This window comes from Indicator indicator, chromosome 29, assembly GCF_027791375.1.
Source record: "Indicator indicator isolate 239-I01 chromosome 29, UM_Iind_1.1, whole genome shotgun sequence".
NCBI lineage: Eukaryota > Metazoa > Chordata > Aves > Piciformes > Indicatoridae > Indicator > Indicator indicator.
The window spans coordinates 6,992,012-7,016,423 of NC_072038.1; the positions used below are offsets into that span (position 1 = coordinate 6,992,012).

Here is a 24,412-nt window from a genome sequence, read left to right on the forward strand (position 1 = left end):
TGGTTTTTGCTCAGCCCTCAAGGCTGGAGGTGAAGATGGAATCTTTATAAAAGACAGTGATTCACGTTGGCCTGTAAACATCCCTTTGGTTAAAAAAAAAAAAATAAAGTAAAAAAACCCCAAAACCAAACAAAAAAGCCAGGAAAACCCAACTGCTTCTCTGGACACACGCAGAAAAGCACTTGTGAGACACCATGCTCCAAAGAATCCTCCTGCCATGCTTCTGGGGGAAATTGGTGTCCCCACAGAGCAGAGTGTTAAGGGTCTGCAGGGAGCAGTTGGGCAGATGTGGGGTGTGACGCTCAGGAGTAACGGTCTGGTGGCAGCACCAAGTCCTGGGGTGCTCCCTGCAGATGAGGTCATGCAGGATTCTCAGTGGTGTCAGGACATGTTCTTTCCCCTCCAGCTTCGTGGCACGTCACCGGGACTGTTATCGGTGCAGCGTCACCAAATGATGTGCAGTAACCCAAACCATGGGGCAGGGATAAGATTAAGGCTTAGTCCCCTGGAAAATGGCAGCTAGGGGAAAAAGGCAGCAACCTCCAAGTCTGGGGCCTGGTGTGAAAGGAGCTTCCACCCACAGGGAGGCAGCAAGAGGTAAAGTACAGTATGGGCAAAAAACACTTTCCCCTTAAAACGGAGGAAAAGTGATCAGGCACTCGCTGGGCTCCAGTGCTTTCCATGCTTGGGTGGCAGGAGGGGACTCTTGCCAAGACACCCCAGGTACGATCTCACTGCAGTAGTGGGGATGTGGCTGCCAAGGTGCATGTTCCCCTGTGCTGTGGGTGCCATCCTGGCTGCCTGAGGTCACAGACGTTTTGCCAACAGCATCTCCCTGGCTGTGATGGGGAAGCCTTTGCACTGAGCACACTGTAACATCCACAGTCCAAAGGGAGCAGCCTCCTTCCCCGTGTAGAGAGGCTGCCACACTTCCTCGGGGCTTCCCTCCCAGCACCAAGGGCGCCAGGCTGTGCTGGCCACAGCACTGGGTCCACAGTGGCTCACCCCAGTCCCTCTCCTTTCCTTCCTGGAGGGAGAGGCTTGGCAATGCCCTGTGAGTCCCCACACTGGTGGAGTATTGTGCCTGTCCCCTGCTCTTGTGCTTGTAGCGTGTAACTTTGCTCCACTGACCCCTTAGAGAGGGGCATCGTACTGGTCCAGGAACTCCTTGATGGGAGCTGGCAGCTGAGTCATCTTCTCATAGGAGTCCAGGTGCCCATTGACGGTCTTGCGGCAGAGGTGCTGCAGGGTGGAGACACTAGAGGAGAGTGGGCGGCTCAGCACCAAGGGGATCTTCTCACCGCCAGAGTAGATGTAGTAGGTGCGTTTGGGGTGCAGAGTCCCCCCTGGCTGCTCAGGGACGGGCGCAGGTGGCATGTAGTGATGTACCAGCTTGAGCACACAGTCAAAGCGGGGCACAGGCTGGCTGCTGCGAGGGTCACTCTGCAGGGAGAAGCTGCCACCCTCGCACTGGATGCGCAGGTTCTTGGTGCCTGACTCTGTCTTGACGCTGAGGGTGAAGAAATGCCGCTGGTCCGAGCTGTCCCTGATGAGGAAGGTGCCTGCAGGCTCGGTGCTAAGCAGCAGGTTGGCTTCACCGCCAGTCACCGTGCTCCAGTAGAATCCACTCTCCTGCAGCTTGCGCACGGTGTTCACCACCAGCTGGTACTCGCTCTTGGAGCTGAATGTCTTGAGGCGCAGGCTGGTGTCGAGGGGGCGGCTCATCCCGGCGGCGGGGAACTTGCTGTGGGTGACCATGGCGCAGGGAGCCAGCTTTGCGTGTCCGGGGTGCTGCTGCGGGAGCAGCCGCTGCTACACCATCACCTGCGGCAGAGATGGCCGTTAGCACCGGCAGCCCCGCGCCCCACTGCTCCCTTCCCGGGAGCACCGGCATTCCCAGCCCTCGCCTACTGTCCTCCTGGAGCACCGGCAGCTGCTGTCCTCAGCTATCACCCTCCCCCGCCGGGCACCGGCATCCCCCGACCCCGGCCATCCCCTCGCCGAGGGGCATCGGCTCCGCCCGACCCCGGGTACCTCACTTCTCGAGGGGCACTGGGAATCCCGACCATTGCCCTCCCGGAGCACCGGCATCTCCGGGTATCAGCCTCTCCAGGGTGTAAAGCGCCCCCCGGTACTTGGTTAGTGCTCTCCCAGGGGCGCCGAGATCCCCGTTTACCCCCTCTCTGGGGGCACCGGCATTCCCAGTGCGGGGCTATCCCTCCCCGTGGGACACCGCGGTCCCCGCCTCCCCACTCCCGGAGCCCCGTCCCGTCCCACCGCGGGCAGCCACTGTACCTGGAGCGCGGGTGCCGGGGCCGGTCTCGGCAGTGGCGGTGAGAGCCGGTGCGTGGCAGCGGGCGGTGGCGGAGCTGCCGAGGCCGCCCGGGGAGGCCTCTTATAGCGGGCGCAGAGCCCGCCCTCGGGTTCCTGGAACTGCGCGGCTTCTTGTAACGCTGCCGGCGCCCTCCCGCCGCCCCGCCCGGCCCGGCCCGCCTCGGCGTGCCGCCAGCCGCCGCCGGCCCATTCCGGGCAGCGCGGCCGCCCTCCCCCCCATTCCCCTCGCTCCCCGGCACGATCTTTCCTTCTAAGAAGAGGAGAGTCCCGGGCCCTGCCTCCCCCCGCGCCCTCTTCTCCCTTCCCGAGCCCGGCCGCGGGGACAGCCCCGGGACGCCCCCAATCCCCCTCACCCGCCCCGGGACACCCTCGCCGGGTGGGAATCTTGCCCGCAGGCATAGCGGGGGTGCGGCGTCCCCCGGGAAGGTGATAGCTGGGGATGCTCGTGCCCCAGGAGGGCACTGCAAAGTGCCCCCGCCTCTGCTGGGAGGGTTATCTGGACCCCGACCCAGCAGAAGTGTGGTGGTCTGGTGTGGTGGGTCTGGTGGTCAGGGTACACCGGAGGGGGGGTGGGTGCGCCGCCATGCAGTGGGGCAACGGAGCCAGCAGCCCCACGGTGCCAGCTTTTGTTTCAAGTACAATGCGGCCAGGGTGCCTCTGGCCTCGGATGCGCTTCCCGGGAGACCTGGGGGGATGAAAGTCCCTCGCACCCCGCCCTCCGCATATCGGGACAATAAGGGGCGATTCCTTTCCAAAGGCTGTGCCTGGGGGGCTCTCAAGAACCGGCCAGATCAGCAGTGGCCGAACTACCTCTGCCCGTAGCCCACGTCAAGGGGGCTATGACCCAGGAGGGACAATGGCGGCGCCGGTAGCTCCGACGGTGCCTCTGGTCGGTGGCTGGGACCGGCGCTGGCTCTGGGAGCCCTGGGATGCCCTGTGCGTTGGTGCTTTGGCGCTCGGCGTGGCAGAGGGCAGGGGTCGAGGTACCACTCTGTGGGCCGGTGGGGAGCTGCTGCGAGGCCGTGAAGCCGAGGACCCCCTTCCCCTGACGGGGTCCTCCTGAGGGTGGACAGCAGAGTTTGTCCCGAGTGGGGTTCTTCGTTCCTTTGCTCTGGCTCGCTCGGGTCTGGAAGCCCCCACCCTAGCAGAGCGGGCAATGAGCAGAGCTCAGGGGGAACCGGAGCCCCCTTTGCCCACCTCGTTTCTCTGCGTTTTCGTTTGGCCATTGTCAGTTTCGACCTGGAAAACAAGCCAGACTTTGTCAGGGATTTTATTTTAAATAGTTTAATTTGCCCTGGAGGAGCTGCCGCGGCCGCCGCTGCCTCTGCCAGTCAGGAATAAACACCAGAGGAGCAGTTCTGGGAAGTGAGGCTGCGGTGAACCAGCTGGTCTGCAATGCAAACGAGCTCTGGAGCGCTGCCGGGGGCGGGAGCGGCGAAACGGGGGCCGGGCCGGGCCGGGTTGGGCTGGGCTTCCCGCAGCCGAGCCTGGGCGGCAGGAACGTGGCTCTGCCGGGCACAGCGGAGGGACCCGCACGCCACTCCATAGGGCTCCGCTTCGCCCTGCCCGGTGTGGGAGTCACGGGGACACGGCGTGGACCGGCAGTTCCCTCCATGACCATACACTAAGCTCATCCAGGGAACGTGCCAGGGCGGGCGTAGGGGGCGGCAGACGGCGGGCAGGGCCGTCCCCGGGGCCGGGCTCTCCAAGAAGGATTTTGAGGGAGAAGGGCTCTGGGAGACCTGGGGCGGGGGGGTGAAAGCCAGGATGGCGACCAAGTTCCCGAGGCTCGGGTGCAAAGCCGTCCTGTGTGTGCTTGGGCCGGGGAAGACCCCAAGCAGGCGCCGCCGGACAACGAGCCCGTCCTGAGCCACTTCCCGAGTTCCCCCCCGACCATTCCCCTCCGGAGCGGTCTCGGCACACCGCGACGCCTGGGGACACAGTGCTGGGAGTAGCCGAGCAGCCCGGAAGCGGAAGGGCGGTCCGGCCGCGTCGCCATGGCAGCGGCCGGAAGCGGAAGGCGCGCGGGCTGATGGCGGCGGCGGCGGCGGGGGGCACGGCGCTGTGGCGGCGGCTCTCGGCCTGGCTGCCCCGAGGCCGCCTCGGGCTGGCCGCTCTGCTTGGCCGCCTTTCCGACCGCCTGTCCCGTGGCCGCGACCGCCGCGCCCGCAGGTAAGGAGCTGCTCTGACCCGGCCCTGGACCCTCCCGAGTTTCGTCCGGTGCGGCGGGCGGGCGAGCGAGCGGCTCCACTCCTGTGCCTGTGGCCGGACCGTGCGCTGTCGGTTGTGCACTGTCTGGGTGGGGAGCGCGCTGACTCCTGCCCGCCGCTTCCCCTTTCCGGGCGCAGTGCTGCCCATCGTGTGTGGCCTGATCGACCCTTTTAAAACGCTGCGGAGGTGCGGGGAGTGACCGCCCTGCCGGTACCGGACTCGGTCTGCCCCAGACCGGTCGGCTGTGATGTTTCCACAGTGAATCAGCTGCTGAAGGGTGGGATAGGGTTAAGTTTAGGCTTGGGACGAGTTCTGCTCTCAGCTTGCCGCAGGCCGTCGGTCTGTGCTCGCTGCCCTCAGGACGAGCTACACTTGTTTTCTTCCTTCATTTACTTTCCTTCTGCCGTCTTCAGGTGCAAAACGCTGTTACTAATTAATTACTCATTGCGGCCTTTCAATACTTAAAGGGGTCTGTAGGGAAGATGGGGACAGACTTTAGCGGGGTCTGTTGTCACAATACAAGGGGTGATGGTTTGAAACTGAAAGAGATTTAGACTAGATACAATGAAGAAATACTTTATGCTGAGGGTGGTGAGACACTGGCCCAGGTTGCTCAGAGAAGCGGTAGATTCTCCAGCCCCGGAAACATTCAAGGTCAGGTTGTCTGGGGCTCTGAGCAACCTGATCTACTTGAAGATGTCCCTGCTCACTGAAATGGGGTTGGACTGCAGGGGGGTGACCTTTAAAGGTTCCTCCCAAACCATTCCATGACTACCTCAGCCACCATCAGTACTGGTCAGCCTCCAGACTGATGCTGCTTGGGGCTCAGGTGTTTGGCAGGTTGTTTTGGAGGTTGTGGAAGGCGAGATCCCTCTGCTCCCCATTGGAAAAGACGTGAGAACAGGCCCCAATCCTGTCTGTGCTGGGGCTGAATGTGGCGTGGGAGAGGTGGGGGGGGAGAGGGCTGCTCTGCCCAGTTGTTACGCTGGAGCAAATGAATTATCAAGCCATGCAGAGGGTGTTTTCAGTGTCATTTTTAATGCGTCTGAGTGGGCTGCTGTGGGAAGGAGTTAGCCTTCCTGTGCTGACATCTCGGCTGCTTAGTGAGCAGGATCTAGGAGCTGACCTCTGAAAATGGCCCAGAGCCTCTTTCTCCTTCCCCAGAGAGCAGCAGAGATGCAGAAGCAGTGGGGAGGCAGATCAGCCCTTCTTGCTGCTGGGCCAGCTGTGCTGAAGGGAACGTGCAGCTGCAGACTGGTTCCTCCTGTCAGTCCTTCTGCAGCCCCCTGAACAGCTTCTCCTCTCCTTACCTGTGCCACTGCCCCACTACCTTAGTTTTGCTGCTGTTGCTTTTTTTGGGCTCTGTGACCTGGAGTGCAGTTACTGCTAAAACCAAACCAGTAATGAACCAGAGGTGATTGTTTTTCTGTGGAACCCATGTCCTGGGTTCAGAAGTGATCAAACAAAATGTCTTTGGAAATCTATCCTATCCTCCAGCTTTTGAGCACCACTTACTTGGTAAGAGAGGCCTGGTTCTGTGTTCTGGTTTGGTTACTGTGATGCCTGATACAATCTTCTATATGAGGCAAACTTTTAAGGGTGGTGTCTCTCATGTCACGACACATCTCCACTCGCCTTTCCCCTGGACTGCATCAGATGGGCAGCAGTCATCCTTGCTGATGTCTCAGAGCCCTGTGTTAGCCCTTGTTCTGCCCTATGTTCTGGTTAAGCCAAAGAAATTCTTTTCAGACTTTTGGTTTCAGCAGTGTGCTTTTAGCACAGATAAATTACTAGACTGAACCTTGGAAAGAGACAACCTAATTCAAAGGCAGCTGGTTTGTAGATCCCCTCTGCGGTGATGTACGCGTGGGTGAAAGGACGGCGCCAGATCCTGCAGTTTCATTTCACCTCTGGCTCTGTAGATGAGGTTTTACAGTGAATTAGAGTTGTTTCAGCTCCATCATGAGTTTGTGTACCAAAACCACAGTTTTTAAAAATAGAACACACACACACACATACACAAAAATCCCTCATTTATATTTAGGGTCAACTTCTAATGCAGAAAAGATTTGAAGTGGTTTCTTTTAGTTCTGTTTTCTCTTTCTGATTAACTCGATGATGTAGAGTACATGGGAAGGGCTTCTCCCTAGCCCTGTTTTCTGTTTCTCTGAAAGCTGATTTGTCAAAGCATGGAATTTCGGTGATTTCTTCATAATGTTACGTGGTTTCTGACTGTTGGGTGCTTACACTTGGAAGGGTTTTGTAGTCCTTGGGCAGTTGCTTGAGCTGTGGGTAGAAGTTGCTGCTTCAGTTGCTGAGCTGTTGTTAGTGTTGGCTAGGGCAAAATACTGATTTGTTGGATCATTGTAAAAGCCTTAAGCTCTTTAAATAAATCCTGAATTTTCAATATTGGGTTAAAATATCAAACAGTGTAGGTGTACTATGAATTGTGTAGGCAGTAAAAAATCCAGAGTGTCAATACATGTACAGAGTTAAGGAGGCTCAAAGCAAATGGTTCTGGTGCCACAGATGGATTTTCCTCCCTAAAAAATGCTGGGAAAGGGTTGATTGAAGAAGCCTGGTCAGTCTATAAACCACATATTTGGCCACATGGAGTCAGGATGCAGTTTAACTGGCAGTTTTCATACTCTTTGCCAGAAAATGTCTTCTTGGAATCGTATTTCTAGAAAATGGTTTCTCAGCTGCTGTAGTGGCTTCTGGAAGTATAACTGGCCAGGACTGACCAATGGAGTAAATCAGGAAAAGATTTATCTCCTCTCACTGATTAGCTGAGGCAAATTTGCCACTGTTCCATCAGTGGGAATAATTCCAGACAACATCATTTGTAATCTGCAGTGTTTGGTCGTAGCCCTGGGCTTTGTCGTGTGTTTTGTTGTGTTTAAAGAGTATTTTTGGATGCTGCTTTGAATTGCTGCAGCCTGGACTGTCTCGTTCTGCTTGCCATCCTCCTTGGCAGTAATTAGCAGTGACACTCTGCTCCCCACATATGGCCTGTGGCTTGAGACATGGGTTGAGCAAAGGTCCTGCAAAGACTGACCAGAATGTTCTTGAAAACCAGTATTTTTGGTATTTCTTTTCTGCTTTGATTGATATATATGTATATATTTTTTTTTAATTTTTTTTTTTTTTTGCTATGGAATGTTTCCATTGTGTTTAGCAGCCTGTGCTGGTCTTTTGTACAGCTTCTGGGTGTTGATTCTGAGCCTGGCCCACATGATCTGTTGGAGCACCTCTCCTACAAAGACAGATTGAGAGAGTTGGGGCTATTCAGTCTAGAGAAGAGAAGGCTCCAAGAAGATCTTATTGTGGCCTTCCGGTATCTTAAGGGGGCTTACAAGAAAGCTGGGGAGGGACTATTTAGGGTGTCAGGTAGTGATAGGACTAGGGGAGATGGAGCAGAAATAGAAATGGGTAGATTCAGATTGGATGTGAGGAAGAAAATCTTTACCATGAGGGTGGTGAGACACTGGAACAAGCTGCTCAGGGAGCTGGTAGAAGCCTCATCCCTGGAGGTTTTTGCAGCCAGGCTGGATGTGGCTCTGAGCAACCTGCTGTAGTGTGAGGTGTCCCTGCCCATGGCAGGGGGGTTGGAACTGGCTGATCCTTGAGGTCCCTTCCAACCCTAACAATTCTATGATTCTAAATCCACCATCCTAGGAATTTTTTTCACAGTTTGACTCAGGTTTCTGTTGCCATGAATAGTCTGTGACAAACTAGTGGATTTTCCAGGAAATGCAACTACAAACTGTCTGGTTTCTGTGTAAGGTTGGTCAGAAAGCTTGTGAAGATCCAGTGTTTTATCATGAAGCAAAGGAGTGAAATCATCTTCCTGGAATCTGTGGTCATTTGGGCTTTGGAGTGTGGTAAGACCTAAAAGTTCCTTGTAAAAAATTCTGGTAAAGGACATAATCAGACTTTTCTTGGTATGTGGTGGTGGCAAAATGCATCAGGATGGTCACAAGGTGGTGGCTGTCTGCTGGCCCCAGGGATCTGGTGTTTCTCCAGGCATTGGTTCTGGCCTGGCAGCAAATGCCTTTTGTGAGTAGGATTTGAGACCAGAACATTTTCTGTCAGGTTTGGGGGTGTAGTTCAGTCCCTTGCTCATCAATTCCTGGATCTCATGGGAGTTGCTGCTGCTAATTGTGCTGAAATGTGGTTTTGTCATGTGGACAAACTCCTACCAGGGGTTCTGGTATGACTTGATGAATTTGCATGAAGCATCCAGAGAAGAAAAGATCCATTTGCTTCTTGCCACTCCTCTAAGCATGACTGTTGGTAGTAAGTTGATTTCTTCCCGAAGGAATTAAAATTGTTCTGAAATTTCTTTTTAAAGAATGAGTTCCCTGCTGTTTCTTTGAAGTTTGTACAAGTTCTGACCTTCTTGTAGTACTTGTGCAGACAGTGAATACCACCTCTGTAGGGGGCCACTCGATGTTTCTCTGTTGTGGTGCTTGGCTCATACCTGTTGAAACACTCTCAATCCTTTGGTATGTTTTCTGGTGCTGTGATTTCATTGCTTTTGCTGGGATGTGCACTCAGGCACTTTGTGTGTTGTAGATCTTGTTTTGGATACATTTGAGGGCTTGAGGCATTTTTCAGTTTTGTCAGGGAACTTCTAGAGCCAGTATGATTTTGAAAAGGTCTTTACCTGAAATAGGAACAGCTGATTTCTAGTCCTGCTGGGAGCTAAGCTGGATGTGAAAGTGACTGTTGGCCATGGCAAAGCTGATGTGTGTGGGATAAAGCCAGTTCAGAAGTGACTGGTTACAGTTTTAGCTGGTACCACAGTGGCACCATCAGACATCTGATCTGGGGGAGTTTGGAGAGTTCATGTTCTCAGTTCCTTCAGCTTCCAGCCTGTTTCCTCTCCTGTTCTGATGAAAGGGTAGTTTCCCCTTTTCCCTGCCAGCTAGGAGAAGGAGCTGATGTGAAGATCTGTTCTCCTACCTTTTGCCTGTGATTTTCTATTTCTAGGTTTGGCTTTGGTGTTTTTTCTTGTATTACAGAAAGACAAGGGGATTATTGCCTTTGTGGATCCTTGCAGTGTGTTGGCCTTTGTGACAGCTCTTTCTTTACCTACTTGGAGGCTGTTTGTGGGAAGCAAAGACTCCACTATAAGGAATTTCTCCATCTTGCTTTTCACAGATCATCATGGCTTCTTCTAGCCCCATTGCTCACCCCTCCTGTCCCTGTGATCACAGCTCCACCTTGTTCACTCTGTCCAGAAGGAGCACACAGGTTCCAGTGGATCAGGAACCTGGTGCCAGAGTTTGGGATCTCCAGCTCACATGTCAAGGTGCTTTCATCCCCAGCTGAGTTTTATGAACTCCTGAAGGTGAGTTGTAGGTTCCAGGATGTGGGAGTGGTTTTGGGGGTCTGGCAGCTGCTGTGGTTATAGAGAATCACAGACAAATTGTTAGAAAGGAGCACCTGCAGTTTACCAGTCCATCCTTCTACTTGAAGGAGGGCTATTGTCAAGACTAGATCAGATCAGACAACCTCAAAAAATGGCTGAGGCTGGAGGTTCTGCCTCTGGGTGAACAGTTCCAGTGTGGTGCCATCTTTGTAGTTTACAGTTTTTCCTGGTGCCAGACCTGAACTTTCCGAAGCCTTTTGGCTGCTGCTCAACTGTAACTATCAAGAAGCGTTTGGGTCCATCACCTTTGTAACTGCTCTTGAAGCAGACGCAGTAGATCAGCCCTCCTGGCCACTCTCTTTGTGACATAAACCACACACAACTGCTGCAGTCCCTCCCAAAGGTTCTTACAGTGTGACTCCTGTCCTGTGGCATCTCTTGGGCAAGCAGGAGGGCAGAGGTGAGAATTTCTTTGTTTGGCTCAGACCCTGAGTCTTTTCACAATGTGTGTTTAAAGCAAGTTCCAGTACTTCTGAAACATGATCTTAGATCACCATGGTAGCTGTTGGGGAACAGGGCAGCAGCCTCCACCCCTGCAGTGTTGGTGGGGAGCACAGGGGAGGGGAACAGAGCTCTGATCTCCAGGTTCTAGCTAGTTCACTGGATGGGATACAAAAGATTAAGGCAGTTGCAGAATTAAAGCTGAGGTTGCCAGTACTGACACAATCCCCATGCTGCAGCTGCTGCGTGGGAACTGCTCTTGTATGTCATAGCTTTAGCTGCAGGGTATGTATTCCTCAGTTTTCCAGAAAGGATTGGTTTCTTGCTTGATTTTTGGCTGCAGCAATGCTGCTGATGTTGCTCTGTAAAGACTCATGTTTTACAAGTGTTTTACTGTCAGTGTGTCATCCTTGTGCAACACTGACAGTGCTATAGTTTGGCCAAAGTGATTGTACTCAGGGGAAGCCAGGCTCTCCTGTGGTCTGTATCCTTGCCTCCCAAGTGATCAGAGGCCAAAGGGTGACACTGAATTTATTTTCTGCTACCCCTAGGTGCAGATAAAGACAGCTAAGCAGCGAGTGGTGATGGCTTCACTGTACCTGGGAACTGGGCTCCTCGAACAGGAGCTGGTGAGTGTGAAAAAGGTTTGGGAAGAGGAGAAAGTGAACGCAGAAAGGAAATGCCTGCCTTTGCAAAAAGCTTCCTATTCCTGCAGGTGCAGGAGGGGTCTGTGAGGTGCAGTTTGTGAGCTTGTAATGTCCTTAAAACTTTCACACAGGGATTCACTTTACATGTGTTTTCTCCTTTCCTTGAGAGCATTCTCCTGGTTCCTGGCTGCATTTGTGTACGTGCACGTGGGGTGGGGAGGAAATTAGAAGGGAGGTGCTTGGAGTTTCTGTTTCAAGTCTAGTGAAGAGCTGTGGAAATACTGAATCTTTTAATGGGGTAATGAGCCTGGCTCTGTCAGGCTCCTAGAGGTTACTGGCATGATGTTCAAAGGATTCTTGTAGAAGATCATGTGGGATCATGAGTAACTTGTATTTTTCTGGCGTTTTTCTTGAACACAGTTGAAGTGGTACGTGGGTAGTACTGGGTTTTGTCCTCCAAGTGCAGTAGGCAGAAGCAGTGTTAGCTCTCTGCATTTAAGACATGTTTGCTTCATGTTGTTAGTCTTTCCTGTCCCCTATTCTTCCCTCTGGACACACAAGCCTTACCCCAGACCTTCAGGGCAAAACCTGACTGTGGCCAGATTCTTACGTTAAAATGCACATCCCACAGTGGGGTAAAGGTGTACAGGACCCAGCACAGGGTATTGTGCCTGGGTTTGTCTGGGCTTGCACACAAGATTTGAATTCTCCTGTGACAAACAGCTTTGTAGTTAAGGAATAAAACTGCCTCTGCATCATTTGTGAACTCCTACGGAGGTTTCCTTTTGGTAATGCAAATCTGTGTTTTGGGAACGGTGTTGGGACTTTGCTAGAATGAATTGCTCTTCAGAGGCTTGAAGGAAGTGTGCATGGAAAATTGAAGTCCTTTCATGTGTTGCTTTCAGCTGACAGAGTGGGATGCTGGGCTGACAGATGCAAAGTCTAAACCAGCAGAGGTCTGCATAAGCAGGAACGACTCTTACAGGGGTGTGGAAGCTTTCGTAGCCACTGTCCTCCTGGCTGCTGAATGCTTCCTTTATCAAGCTTCATTTGCTCTCTGTAAGGAGTAGAGAAATCTCTCTCTGCAGGTGGATTGCTTAGAAGAAACACTGGAGAAATCCCTGGAAGCCAAAGGATCATCTAACCTCAGAGTTTCCATTCTCCTTGACTACACCAGGGGATCTCGGGGTAGGTGTTAAAATACTTTGCTTTATTTGAAGGCTTACTTGACAGCTAGGGTGGGTAAACTGTTTCTGTCTTGACCAATTGGACTTGCTTAAACAATATCCCTTTCAAAACTGGCCTTTTGTATACCAGTAGTTACTCACAGAAGATTGTTAGGCTGAACACCTTTTCTTCTGCAGATAGGTGGTAGGAGCAAGAAGGACCAAACCCTGCTCTGTGCAGCTTGTATTTTCTTTTTAAAGGAAAATGGACATTGTTGGAAGTAGAAGCACTTGACCAGGAACCTTTGTGGTGCTTTTTTTTTTTTTAGCATATATCAGTAGTGTGAGGTGTGGCATGATTAAAAAACTTGAGTGGTGTCAGACTTGCTTAGTGACCATTCCCAGCGTCCGTTCAGCAAACAGCTTACACTTCTGGGTGTCAGTTTCAATACTCAGGTTGTGCAAATGAAAGTGATTGAAAAAGAAAAGGAAAAGGGTAAGGTGTTAAGTACCTGCAGACGAGCTGGGTGCTCCCTCTGTAACCACCCACTAGCTGAGGAGCCCTGGTGTCCTGCTGTGGTTTATCCTGTGTGTGAACTCCCCTCTTCTCTCCCAGGCAGGAAGAATTCTCGAACGATGCTGATCCCATTGCTGCAGCGATTTCCCGAGCAAGTCCGCGTGTCCCTCTTCCACACTCCAAACTTGCGTGGGCTTCTCAGGCTCCTGATTCCAGAGCGTTTTAATGAGACCATTGGACTGCAGCACATCAAGGTCTATCTCTTTGATGATAATGTCATCCTCAGTGGGTGAGTCCTTCCTCTTCAGGTCCTTGCATGGTGCCTGTAGCTGAGGTGTGCGTGCTGTCTGTGTGATGTTTGTTTGTCTTTCTGTAGTGATCATATCGATGCTCCTCTGAGATGGAGGAGCAACCACAGCTCTTCCATGTGAGATTCTCATATGAAAGAGAGCCTTTCTCAAAAGGATAAAAGCAAAAGATTTCTCAAGATTCCAAAGGAAATGGCCAATTTGTATTTTATTCCAGTTGTCTGCAGAGTGAGAGCTGTAGCCTAGGCCAGGCCCATCTGTCTACACTCTGTTCTGGAATGCAACTCTTCTTTTTCTCTCCTAGTGCAAACCTGAGTGATTTATACTTCACCAATCGTCAGGATCGCTATGTTCTCCTGCAGGACTCTCCTGAGATTGCAGACTTCTTCACAGAGCTAGTGGATGCAATTGGAGACGTGTCTCTGCAATTACAGCGAGATGATACAGTCCAGATGATGGAGGGGATGGAACACCCATACCAAGGTAGGAGGGAGCTGTGTTATCTGGGTGGATGACACAATCCAGACGACTTGAACTCCATCCTTTTGTGAATTGCTGCGTGTCTGAGCATTGTCTATAGGCTGTGGGGTGTCTTTGTTTCTGTGCCATCCATTACTAAAATCAGGATTTCTTGAGTTTGGAGACTGGCTCTGTCAGTGTTCCTTGCACAGTGGCTGTCACCAGCTAATCTGCAGAGCGTGCAGAGACTCCAAGTTCCTCTGTAACTGTCTCATTGCTGCTTCATAGCACTGCTGTGCATGACCTTAATCAAGAACTTAAATTTCTTGAGAGTTCCTTTTTGTTTCTGATATTAATCACTTTAATTTTCTAGCTGTCTGTCTGTACATATTCTGAAAGTTTCATGAATGTAGTGCTATTTTTGGTAATTAATAATTTGTAGTCTAGTCTGTTCTGGAAGCCAAATGAATATTGGATTAGGAAGACTGAAAACAAACATTGAAGTGAGCAGAGCAAGGCATCTGTCAGGCTGATTGCATCATAAGTTTTTGTCCTGGCCTTGTGCACTGCTGTGTGATGTAAGATTAAAGTGTGGGCAGTAGTTTATTTTATGTGTCCAAGTTCATTCTTGGTTACCAGTTCAGCTTTACTCTGGTCTTTTCTTTCCTCAGCAGATTTTTCAAGCTACTGCTAGTTAAGTTTCTTATCCCTCTTAAAGCTGAATATTTTTTCTTCTGTAGTGGAGCTTTGCTAATCTTAAAACATCCATTTTCGAGACTTAAGGGAGAAAGTTGTTCTGTATTTGTGTTAGCCCCTTCTTACTGGTGTTCTGGCAGTATTTTTTCCTGCTATGTAATAGGTGATTTGTAGCTCTGTACCTTTTAGGTCTCAAGCATGATCTGTTGTGATTCTCCTGCAGGAGACAAGATGACTTACTGTGAGATAGCAAATCGAAGGGTCATGGAGGTGATCAACTCTGCCAGGACACGGCAAGAGCTCCTTCACGCAAAGACTTTCCACAGCAGCCAGCAAGGCAGCTCCTTGATATCCCCACAAGGCTCTCAAGCATCGGGGGGCCTGAAACCAGAACCTGACACCTGGATCTATCCCTTAATCCAAATGAAACCTTTTGGGATTCAAATAGATGAGATGGTCACAGAGACACTGCTGACAGAGGCTGAGCGGGACGCCAGGATATACCTTACCACTGGCTACTTCAACCTGACTCAGGCGTACATGGACCTCATTCTGGGCACCAGGGCTGAGTATCGCATCCTGCTGGCCTCACCAGAGGTGAATGGCTTCTTTGGTGCCAAAGGGGTGGCAGGTGCCATCCCTGCTGCCTACGTTTACATCGAGCACCAGTTTTACAGTGAGGTCTGCTACCTCCACCAGCAGGAGAGGGTCCAGCTGCAGGAGTACTCCAGGGCTGGGTGGACCTTCCATGCCAAAGGTAAGAGGGCTTGCTCAGAAGGCGCTGAGGACTTGTGCATGTTTGCATTGCACAACTAATGAAGGGGCTGGCTGGGTGCCCGAGCCTGAGCTTAACCTCCAAAACACTCATCCAAGGTTCCAGTATCTTGCTTGCATAAACCCGTGAGGTTTGGATCACTCAGAGAACAGCCACACAAAGTCATGTCTTGCCTCTGGATTTCTGATTCAAATACAGCCCCAGAGATTACACAAGAATTGGCCCTGTGGTGACAGTAAGGCACTGCCCTGATGTGAAACGTGATGTGAAAGAAAAGGAAGCATCTGTGTGTGTTTATTATGATCACAGCAACAGTTGTGATGCAGTTTCTCGTATCCCTCCTGCCAGTTTCAGCAACCAGAAGTGATGGCTGTGTTGAGGACCTCTGAGCAGGATCTGTGGTGGCAGCAGGGAGGGAGCTTGCTAGAGGTGACTCCTTAGTGGTCCTGGACACAGCAGGTCTTGCTGGGAATGATGTAGAGCTTGAGGAATTTATACCATCTTCTGTCTGTGGCATACAGGAAAGCACAGGATGGTGAATAACTGCACCCATGTGTCTTGTGGGAGCTGGAGGCAGCTGGAGGGGAAGTTGCTGAGAAACGAATATTGCTTAACAAATGTAGTTAATAACAAACAAAAATAATAAATACTGCCACTGTGGTCTTCTGTAGCTGACCCCAGATTCTTTCATGCTTGGTAGGTTGTATTTTCCCCTGACTACTTTTTGCTGGTTGTGTCTCTAAATTTTCCTTCCAGAAAAATCCAGTCCTTGACTCATGTTCTCCTGCTTCAAAGACAGGAGTAAATATTTGATTGCTCAGTAGTAGGTTCTAGTAATGCAAGTAGTTTAGGAGGTCTACTTAATTGTTCTTAATTGAGGATTATTATTATTATTTTAATTTATTTAGCAATCCAATGCATGTGACACTATTGAGGTCCTTGCAGTCTTCTCACATGGAGGTGACCAGTGAAACCCCTCACAAAATGACTTGGTCTCATGGTCAGGCCCTTAGCCAGGCTGTGCCATGTTTCTTCTGTCCCTCTGATCCTTTGGGAGCAGATCTGTGCACTGTGTCACTTCCTGTGATGGCTCATGGGCCCCCAGGACAGCTCTGTTACTGGAAGCAGTGCCCCATCTGGCACTAATCAACACACAGGTTTCCCCAGTGCCCTGCAGCATCTGAAGGGTATTTCCTGCACGTTTCTCATCTGGATGCTGGAAGGATGCAGCCTCCTGGCTCTGGCCAGTTCCTGTTACAGAGTTCACCTGTTGTTTTTGTAAGAAGTCTGGCTGTTAATGATTGTGGGAGTGCCTCTATCTGCCCTGCTTCCCACTGGGCTAGCCAGAAGAAGGGTCAGAGGTGACGGAGAGAAAGCTGCTGAGTAGGTGTTCTCTTGATGAAAGAAGCTACACAAGAGTTACTAGGCTGCCTCTCTGTCGAAACTACAGATGAGTGTTGTGCTGCTCCTTCAGTGAGACCAGTAACTCCAGAGCAGTAAAACTCTTATCTCAGTCCAGGGCAGCCTGGAGGAGGTGCTGCCTGGCTGGGAAGTTCTCTGTGGCCTGTCTTCCAGGAAGCACATGCTCAAGTGTTTCATGGTTTGCAGGTTCCCCCTCTTGCTAAGCAGTGCTGGTTCCAAGTGGGATTTTGTGGTTTGGCATGGATTGGGCTTGGAAGATACAGGCTGCTTTTCCATGCTACCAAAGGGCACGTGGCAGTCAGTCCCTTCCTGGGCCAGCTGTGTCTTCTGGAAGTGCTGTATGATGTTCTCTTTCAGAGAGGGATACAAGACTCAAGACTTGCTCAGCAGCTCCTGCGCTTGGCAAGAGGGACAGCTGGAGATGTTTGCTGCCTTGCTTCTGTTTCCTCTTCAGAGTGCTGGAAGGATCAGCCTGAGCTGCCTTCTCTGGCACACTCTGCCCTTTGGCACAAATTTGATTCATCAGCTTCCTCCTGCAGGAGTCATGTAGTGTATGAAAGAGAAGACAGGGCAGAGGAGGGAAGAGGAGGAAACCTTGGAGACAGATGAAGGGCAGTTGTGGAGTCTGGCTCCTGGAAAAGGACGTGAGGTCCCTAGCAGCAAATAGTGCCCCTTAATGCTTCCTTCTTGGTCTAAGGCAAAGGACATCCTTTTAGTTTCCTGTCAGATCAAGCTGTGGCTGCCGTTCTGTAAACCCTTCCAGCTCCTCTTAAAACATGTTGTATCCTCATGCACAGCTTCCCACACTGCATTCCCACCAGGGTTACCACTGCCCTTAGGTTTGTTTGCTTCACAGCCATTGTGTGCTTGTGAGGAGGAAACAGCAGTCCTTGCAGAGAGGCCCTCCTGGGTGTCACACCATGAAGCAGGCTTCACCTGCAGCCCTGCACATCTACCTGCTGTTGCCCTTCTGGGTGTGATGTTGTGGGTGAGACAGGTATATCCTTTAGGATTAGGGTTCCTTCTCTGCCAGGGTGACAGTGCCAGGCAGGTGGCTGTTAGCTCCCAGATAAAGCTGCTGTTGAATGGTGGCTGGGAAATGGCGCTTCCCCTTTCTGGGAAGGTGAGTCACTGTTTGAGCAGATCCTGCCAGGTGGCTATAAAGCCAGAGACACTTTAAAGGCTTTTGGGCTGCCATGTGACCACTTTGAAAGAGTGAGGAACCGTGTTCCTCAGAGCTGCTGACAAGCAGAGCTCTGGCCTGGTGTTGGGAGCCTTGTGCCATGGCACCATCCTGTCCCAGCAGCCATCCTCTTTGGTGGCAAGAACTTGGCCAAATCTCTGCACCACTTGGATACTCTTTGTGGCTCACCCAGCCCACTGTGTTGGCACTTCTGCCGTGCTGCAGGTGGGGTGAGCCTGTGAAGCAGCCAGTTGTGCCACTGAGTGATGGGCAATGCCCCCCCTGAGCCAGGGGGTGACTGAAAGTGGCAGGAAAGCTGCTGAGTGTGTGTGATGTGGGGGCGGGGAGGAGGTTACAGGAACCAGTGGTGAATCGGCAGCTTCTTACTCAAGGCATTCTTGGAACTGCTCTGGGGCTGAGTTAGGAAACCTGCTTCTATTTTAAGGACTAGGTGGTTTTTACGTGATGGTTTCTTTGTTGTAGTCTTGAGTGGCTTGCTGTAGGGATAATTCATCTCTCAGGGACCTACCAGGGCTGTTCTGAGTGCTTCTGCTGGGCCAAGTGGAGAGGAAACACTTCTTGGGTCCATTTATACACAGAGAATGGCTGGATAGACTCCCCTTGGCAGTAGTCCTGGCTTTCCTGTGCATCTCTAGTTGTTCTTCCCTGCTGTACTGTGATGGTGTGCTGGACAATAGCATGGTGTCCTGGCTTCTGTCACACTTGCCCTGGTGGTTGCACTGACAAAGTTGTATGTGAACTGCAGAGGGGAGCGGACTTGGGAGTCTTGTGTCATGGCAAGGGCTTGATTTCATCCTGGGGTATCTCCCCAGGAAATGAGTAGGTGTAGCAATTTGCACTTCTCTTACCAGTCTCTTTTGTGCGAATTCACCTGCCAGAGCAGGGAGATGTCACTTCATGTCACCCTCCTGTGGAGTCTCAGGAAGGGGTTAGACATTGGGCACTGGGCCGCTTCCAGCTCTGGAGATGACTGGCTGGGCCTGAGTTGTTTGCCCTCTGCTCTGGTGCTTGGTGTAGGTTTTCCTTTATTAAAAATCTGTTGGTCTGTCCTCAGTGTTTCTGAGGTACACCATGGTGCAGAACAGTCTCTAACTTAAAAAACTGTCAAGGCCCACCTGGACATGTTCCTGTGTGATCAGCTTCAGGTGATCCTACTCTGTCAAGGGGCTTGCACTTGAAGATCTTCCGAGGTGCCTTCCAACCCCTACTACTCTGTGGTCTGTGAGCAGCTTACTTTGTGTCCTGATCTTTTATAGTCCCTGCAATCTGACACAATTCATTCATTCTGAGTGAAGCGGTTGCGTGAGGCTACCCTGGGCATTTCGTTGTCTCCGTGGTTTCTTTCCTCTACTGTCTTTCCTGCAGGCCTCTGGCTGTACCTGGCAGGGAGTGACCTTCCCTGCCTCACCCTGATTGGCTCTCCAAATTTCGGCTATCGATCGGTTCATCGGGACTTGGAAGCCCAGGTTGCGATAGTGACCGAAAATAAAGCTCTGCAGCAGCAGCTCCACCGGGTAAGTGGCTGATCACGGGGGGAACAGGGCTGCTGTGCTTCTCGGCCACACAGGGAATGCTGAGGACACAGCTGCAATAAAAAACCTGCAGCTACAATGATTCAAAACCTTCTGGAGTGCAGGAAGGCTCAGGGAGCTGTCAGTTAAGTGACTATTGATGAGATGCCTGCTGCGAGTGCCTGGTTCTGGGAAGCGCAGGCCGTGACGGGAAGGAACATGTCCCCAGTGAACTCCAGTGTCGGGAGAGCTCAGGTACTGCGTGTGGAGAGACAGTGCTCAGAGCTCCCTGCTTGCTCTCTGCTGCTCTCCTCTGCTCCCTGAGCACACAGCATGTCCTTGGCCCTATTCCCTAGTGTTTAGGCATGGCCAAGATCACACCATGCTCTGGGATAATGAGATCAGGCCTATGGAATTGCTGACCTTGGACTTCTGGAGGATTTTGCTTCTCAGGCATTTGGGAAATCCTTTGTAGGAATCTAAACACCAATCAGTCAGCTTCTGGGTGGCTTCCCGTAGGCTGTAGAGGTGACTGGAGGCAGAGGACCTTAGTGGAGCTTCTCCAAGAAGAGGATTTCTGGGCTGGTTGGATTGCTCATGAGGTTATATGCCATGTTGTTATTCAAGATCCTATCATATTATTATATAATCTTGACAGAAACATTTTTCAGTGATTTAATGTTCAGTGCTTTTTTTTTTTTTTTCAATTAGGCAGCTTGGACTTCTCAGCACTTTAGCTGCTTCTCTGAATCCTGTTTGGTTCTCCAGCTGTCTTGCTGCTGGAGCTGACAGTGTCCCAAGTAATTTCTGATGTCTGCTCTGATACAAAGAAAGTTAGTTTGCTGCCTCCATGTGTGACTTAGGGATCTCAAAAATGTGTTCTGTTCAGCTGAGTCCTGGCATAAGCAGGCAGAATTGTCTTCAAGATCAATGGGAATTGCCCTGTTGCATCAGGGCTCTTCCACAGAATGAGTCACAGTACATCTAATCAAAAACAATTCTATTACTGGAAGAGTTGCCTGAATATTTCAATTCATGTCTTGCCTCTACTTGTTTCTAATGGAAGAGGAGAATCAATGGAAATATGACAAAAGAATTTTCTCACACAGTGCTGCAGTGGTCACATTGAAAGGGCTTTAAACCATCCCCATTTGCTGGAAGCTGATTGTGAGATTGGCTGTTTGTTTACTGTTCTGGGACCTTTGTGTAGCAGATTTAGTACATTACTGGTACACTGCCATGAAATCACTTTGCTGAGGTACCATTCAGTGCCATTGTAGAAATGTGTGATGAGATTTGGGAAGAAATGTGAGTGCTCTGGGTACCTCTAGGTGCTCCACAGAGGGAACTGAACTCCAATTCACAGAACTGGTCTTGTTTCCAGCAATCAGGTGACCTATCTATATCAGATGATCACAGTGCAGAATCTTCATAGCTGGGCTGATCACAGCTCTTAGAGCATTTGGGCTTTCTAAAATTAGACTGATTTGGCACACAAATGTCTCTCTTCTGTTGTCAGTTCAACTTTTTGGTGTTACTTTCCCGTGCTTGGTTCTTGCTTCCCTGTGTTCCACCCCATGCGTTAACAGTGCAGAGTATTTTCTGTTGTTTGTGACAGCTTAGCTAATGAGAAAAAGATGATCTACAGACTTACAGTAGCTGATCTGCTCCTTGTTTGCCTGCAAAGCTAGAGACCTGACTGGCCTTGATAAGAAAAGCTCTTTTACCTTTGATCAAGCAGCTGCTTTCACGTGTGTTATCGTCATGTGTGTTATCATCGTGATGGTTCATTTCCTCCAGCAGCAGTGTGCACTCACTGGAGAAGCCTAAGTGTTTCTGGTAATTTAGTTGAAATCATGACTGCATATTCATTTGAAAACACTGTGTCTAGAAAGAGCTGCCTAAGTCAGTCTCTTGAGATTATGGTAAGGTTTCCTTTTCTGGCAATTACAGCGAGGGATTGAGGATTTTTCTGAAACTGAAGCTTAACTCTGTCGCAGCTGTGGAGCACAGAAGGCAAAAGACCTTCAACCTTTGCTCTTTGTAGAGTTTAAGTTGTTAATTCTCAAGGCTGAGTTACTGAACATGCTGATAGCCATTGAAAGGTGGAGTGCTGTTGCTGGTGGGTATGAAGGACAGACCATGTGCCAGCTCCTTCATGGTTTAGTTCCTCTGGAGTTGTGCTGCATCAAATGAAAGTCTTAGGTCAAGGCTTGTGGCAGAATTTGTGCATCCTTTTAGCAGGCTCCGTGACCAATTTTATCCAGGAACTTGCATTTCTGGAAGGCCATTGTAGAATTTATCCCTTAGGATTTACTGGGGTGATGTTTCTTTCCCTATATAGGAGCAGGAGCAGCTTTACCTCTGCTCAGGTGTAGTCTCACCATCAACATTCGAGCAGCCAAATCGTTACGTGAAGCTGTGGGTGAAGCTGGTAACGCCTCTGATCAAGAATTTCTTTTGAAAGAAGAAAAGTTACTGCTTTGGGTGAGTTTTCTGCCATTCTTATGACACTGACTGCAGTTAATAAATGGAGTGCTCTCTGTTGTATGGAAGAGATGGATGATGGAAACATAGATGATGTAGGTAGAAAACAGACATCCTTCTCTTCTTCTGAAGCACTTGACACTGACTGGAATTGTTGCTCAGGGTCTGTATTTGGTTTCATCTGCTAGAATTTCTGGCAGGTCAGTAGAGGAGACATGTAGAAGGGTATTTCCCATGAATAGAACTGAAACTTCCATTTTGGAGATGTCCCTTTCAGGGTTTTTTGGAGAAGGGCTGTGCTTCCTTTTGTCATGACCAGCTGATAGAAAACGTTGTTGGAATATTTAACCTGCTTTTAATATTTTGATCTGGTCACTGCTTTGCTTTTAACCTTGTAGATGGTGGCTACCAGGGACAGTTGTTTTTGCTTTTCTGCTTCCTCCAGTGTCCTGGATTTGCCTTGCTGTTTGACTGCCCAGTAACTGGAGCTCTTCTGAGCTTCACGGAATTGCTCTCAGATTTTTCCTGTGCACACAACCCATGCAGTTGGCACTCCAGTGTGTGCCCTTGATGCTGGGTGTTCACTTCCATTTGATTTACAGAAACATGGCCTCCATCTCTGGGGTTGTGTACCTGGCTCCTTCATGCTATGATGTGTTACAAGTGTCTTCCATGAACTGTGGAGCGGGCATGAGAGGACTTTAGGTGCTCAGGTGATTTTGGGGATGCTAACTGCTGAAAGTGGGAGGCTCAAACTGTAACAGGGGTCCTGCAGAGAGGCTGGTTGAGAAGCCAGATAAAGAGGTGCTGAGTGCAGGTTTGGGCTGCCTTGTGAGAGTCAGTGGTGGAGTACACATGGTGTGTTCTGGTCTCAGCTTGCCAACAAAAGGGGTTTTTGATGCCTGAGAAGGCTGAAACTAAGCATAAAACTTAATGGTCATTTATTCTAAATGCTGATGCTTTATAAAGGAAGAAGCAGCTCTGCTTGCCTCTCTTTGTGCCTTTTTTGCCACTAGCTGTGAGGGAAGTTTTTATGCAGCTGTATTTTAGAACTAATTCTTGCTAAAGGGACAGGCATCAACTTCTGCAAGGTGGCCAGAGCAGTTCTCATCACTTTGATAGGTGTTACTGCTCATACAAATTATTTGGTGTGAGAGTCATAGAACTGTGGAATGGTTTGGGTTGGAAGAGACCTTAAAGATTCCCTACTTCCACCCCCCTGTGCCATGGGCAGGAACACCTTCCACTAAGCCAGATTGCTCAAGGCCCCATCCAAGAAAGGGTAGAGGATATTCGAGTTGGACCCAATGATCTCTCTTGAGGTCCCTGATACTGTGACATTATGTGACCTAGAAAGAGAAAGAAACATACTCAGAGACTGATCTCTTTGCAGCTGGACTTCTTTGGGTTGTGCAGGTTGATGTGTTGGTGAGCTGGGCCAAACCTGTGCCTTCCTTCTTCTGCCTGGTCTGAGCAGATCTCTGCTTCCACTCAGGAATGTCGTGCACACGGCTGGATGAGTTCCTGCTCACAGTTAGCTCTGAGCCATCAAACAAATATGTGTGGAAAGACAGAGAGCTGTGAGAAGGGAAGGAATCCGGATAGCTGCATGCAGTTGTTCTGTCTGGCTTCCTTTGGTGGTCTGGCTCTCAACCAGCACTTTATCAGAAACCACCAACTGAAACCAGCACTCATCACAAAAAATGCCATGTGTTGTAAGAGCAGTCTGCACACGACAGCAGTTCCAGCACTGTTTTTATTGATACTTTGCTAAAGTAATTCTGGGACAATCAAACTTGGGTTAAGTGACACAACTTTGAGGGTTTTTGTTTTTTTTTTTTTTTTTTGCAAGTTAAAAGCATTTGCTGTTTTTTCATGGTCACTGAAGTTTTTATATCTGTAAGAGCAGAGCGACGCCAGCAAGGATCCACTTAGCAGCTTTTTCTTTTGTCTTTAGGTTGAAGGTCCAGACGTAGGTGGGACCTCGCATCCGTGTCTTGTAGACAGGACATTCATAGACATTCTTGGTGTCCAGCCTGTCAGCAGGGATGGCTCTGATGAAGATCACTGGCATCAGGGGCGTCAGCTCCTTCAGCCGAGCATCAGCGATCGCTGCGGAGGGGACGTCCCAGCGCGCACCTGCAGCGGTAGCAGAGTGTCAGGGTACCAGCTACCAGCTTTGTCTCTTGGAGGGGTTGTTTTCACAACTGCTGATGGTTGGGAAGGGGCTGCTGTAGCAGGATGGAGTGTGAATATTGGGTGGCTATGGCTTGGTTGTCATTGGGGCTGATATCTTCTCATCTCACTGTGATTCATGGATGCGTTTTTGCCTTACTGTGTGCGGGATGTCTCAATAAACTCTGTCCCCACTCATCCCTCCAGCTTGGGTTTGCATGGAAGCTGCAGAGGTGGAGGTAGAACCTGGCTGTGGTGGGACTGTGCTAAGCTGTCCTGTGTGGTCTGTGCACCCTGCACTGCTCTGCTGTCTCCTTCCCTCTCCTTGTTTAGCAGCAATTATTTTAGGTTCTGGGATTCCTGGGTTGCCTTACTCACACATCACATAGGAGTGTAGTACATTTATTCCCTAGAACCATGAACCTGAGACAGCCCAGTCCTCAGGTTGGGAATCTGCAATCTGAATTCCCAAACTTCAGGTCCCAGGGTGTGAAACTGCTGGAAAACAGCTGGGTGCTGCCCTCGGCTGGCGTGTCCGTGACACTGGTGTTGGAGCAGCAGCTCTGCTGCTCAGGGTCATAGGAGCCAGCGAGTACCAGCACCTGCCCTCTTAGCAGGGGTT

General features: G+C 50.5%; 3 protein-coding genes across 3 annotated transcripts in view; 1 reads left to right on the plus strand and 2 right to left on the minus strand.

The window, feature by feature from the left end:
• Nucleotides 1-1,134: 1,134 nt before the first annotated feature.
• SOCS3 (suppressor of cytokine signaling 3) lies at nt 1,135-1,758 on the minus strand. Its single transcript, XM_054393973.1, has one exon. It carries the CDS (start codon nt 1,756-1,758, stop codon nt 1,135-1,137), a length of 624 nt encoding a protein of 207 aa, XP_054249948.1.
• Nucleotides 1,759-4,101: 2,343 nt separating this feature from the next.
• On the plus strand, nt 4,102-23,609 carry PGS1 (phosphatidylglycerophosphate synthase 1). Its single transcript, XM_054394066.1, has 11 exons — nt 4,102-4,121; nt 4,165-4,506; nt 9,712-9,901; nt 10,975-11,052; nt 12,159-12,258; nt 12,853-13,042; nt 13,366-13,544; nt 14,440-14,973; nt 18,983-19,131; nt 21,473-21,615; nt 23,573-23,609. Exons 1-10 carry the CDS (start codon nt 4,102-4,104, stop codon nt 21,590-21,592), a joined length of 1,902 nt encoding a protein of 633 aa, XP_054250041.1. The 3' UTR covers nt 21,593-21,615; nt 23,573-23,609.
• The window catches only part of DNAH17 (dynein axonemal heavy chain 17), a 39,286-nt gene continuing 38,380 nt past the window's right edge, over nt 23,507-24,412 (minus strand). The window contains exon 80 of the mRNA XM_054393791.1: nt 23,507-23,754. Coding sequence (XP_054249766.1) covers nt 23,507-23,754 — 248 coding nt within the window. The remainder of the gene's footprint in view (nt 23,755-24,412) is intronic.

Excerpts from the sequence above, each read along its gene's own strand:
- PGS1 (XM_054394066.1), top strand. The coding sequence starts at position 4,102 with ATGGCGACCAAGTTCCCGAG. Across the intron at positions 4,507-9,711 it reads CGCGACCGCCGCGCCCGCAG|ATCATCATGGCTTCTTCTAG; the intron begins GTAAGGAGCTGC and ends TGCTTTTCACAG. Across the intron at positions 11,053-12,158 it reads GGCTCCTCGAACAGGAGCTG|GTGGATTGCTTAGAAGAAAC; the intron begins GTGAGTGTGAAA and ends CTCTCTCTGCAG.
- SOCS3 (XM_054393973.1), bottom strand. The coding sequence starts at position 1,758 with ATGGTCACCCACAGCAAGTTCCCCGCCGCCGGGATGAGCCGCCCCCTC.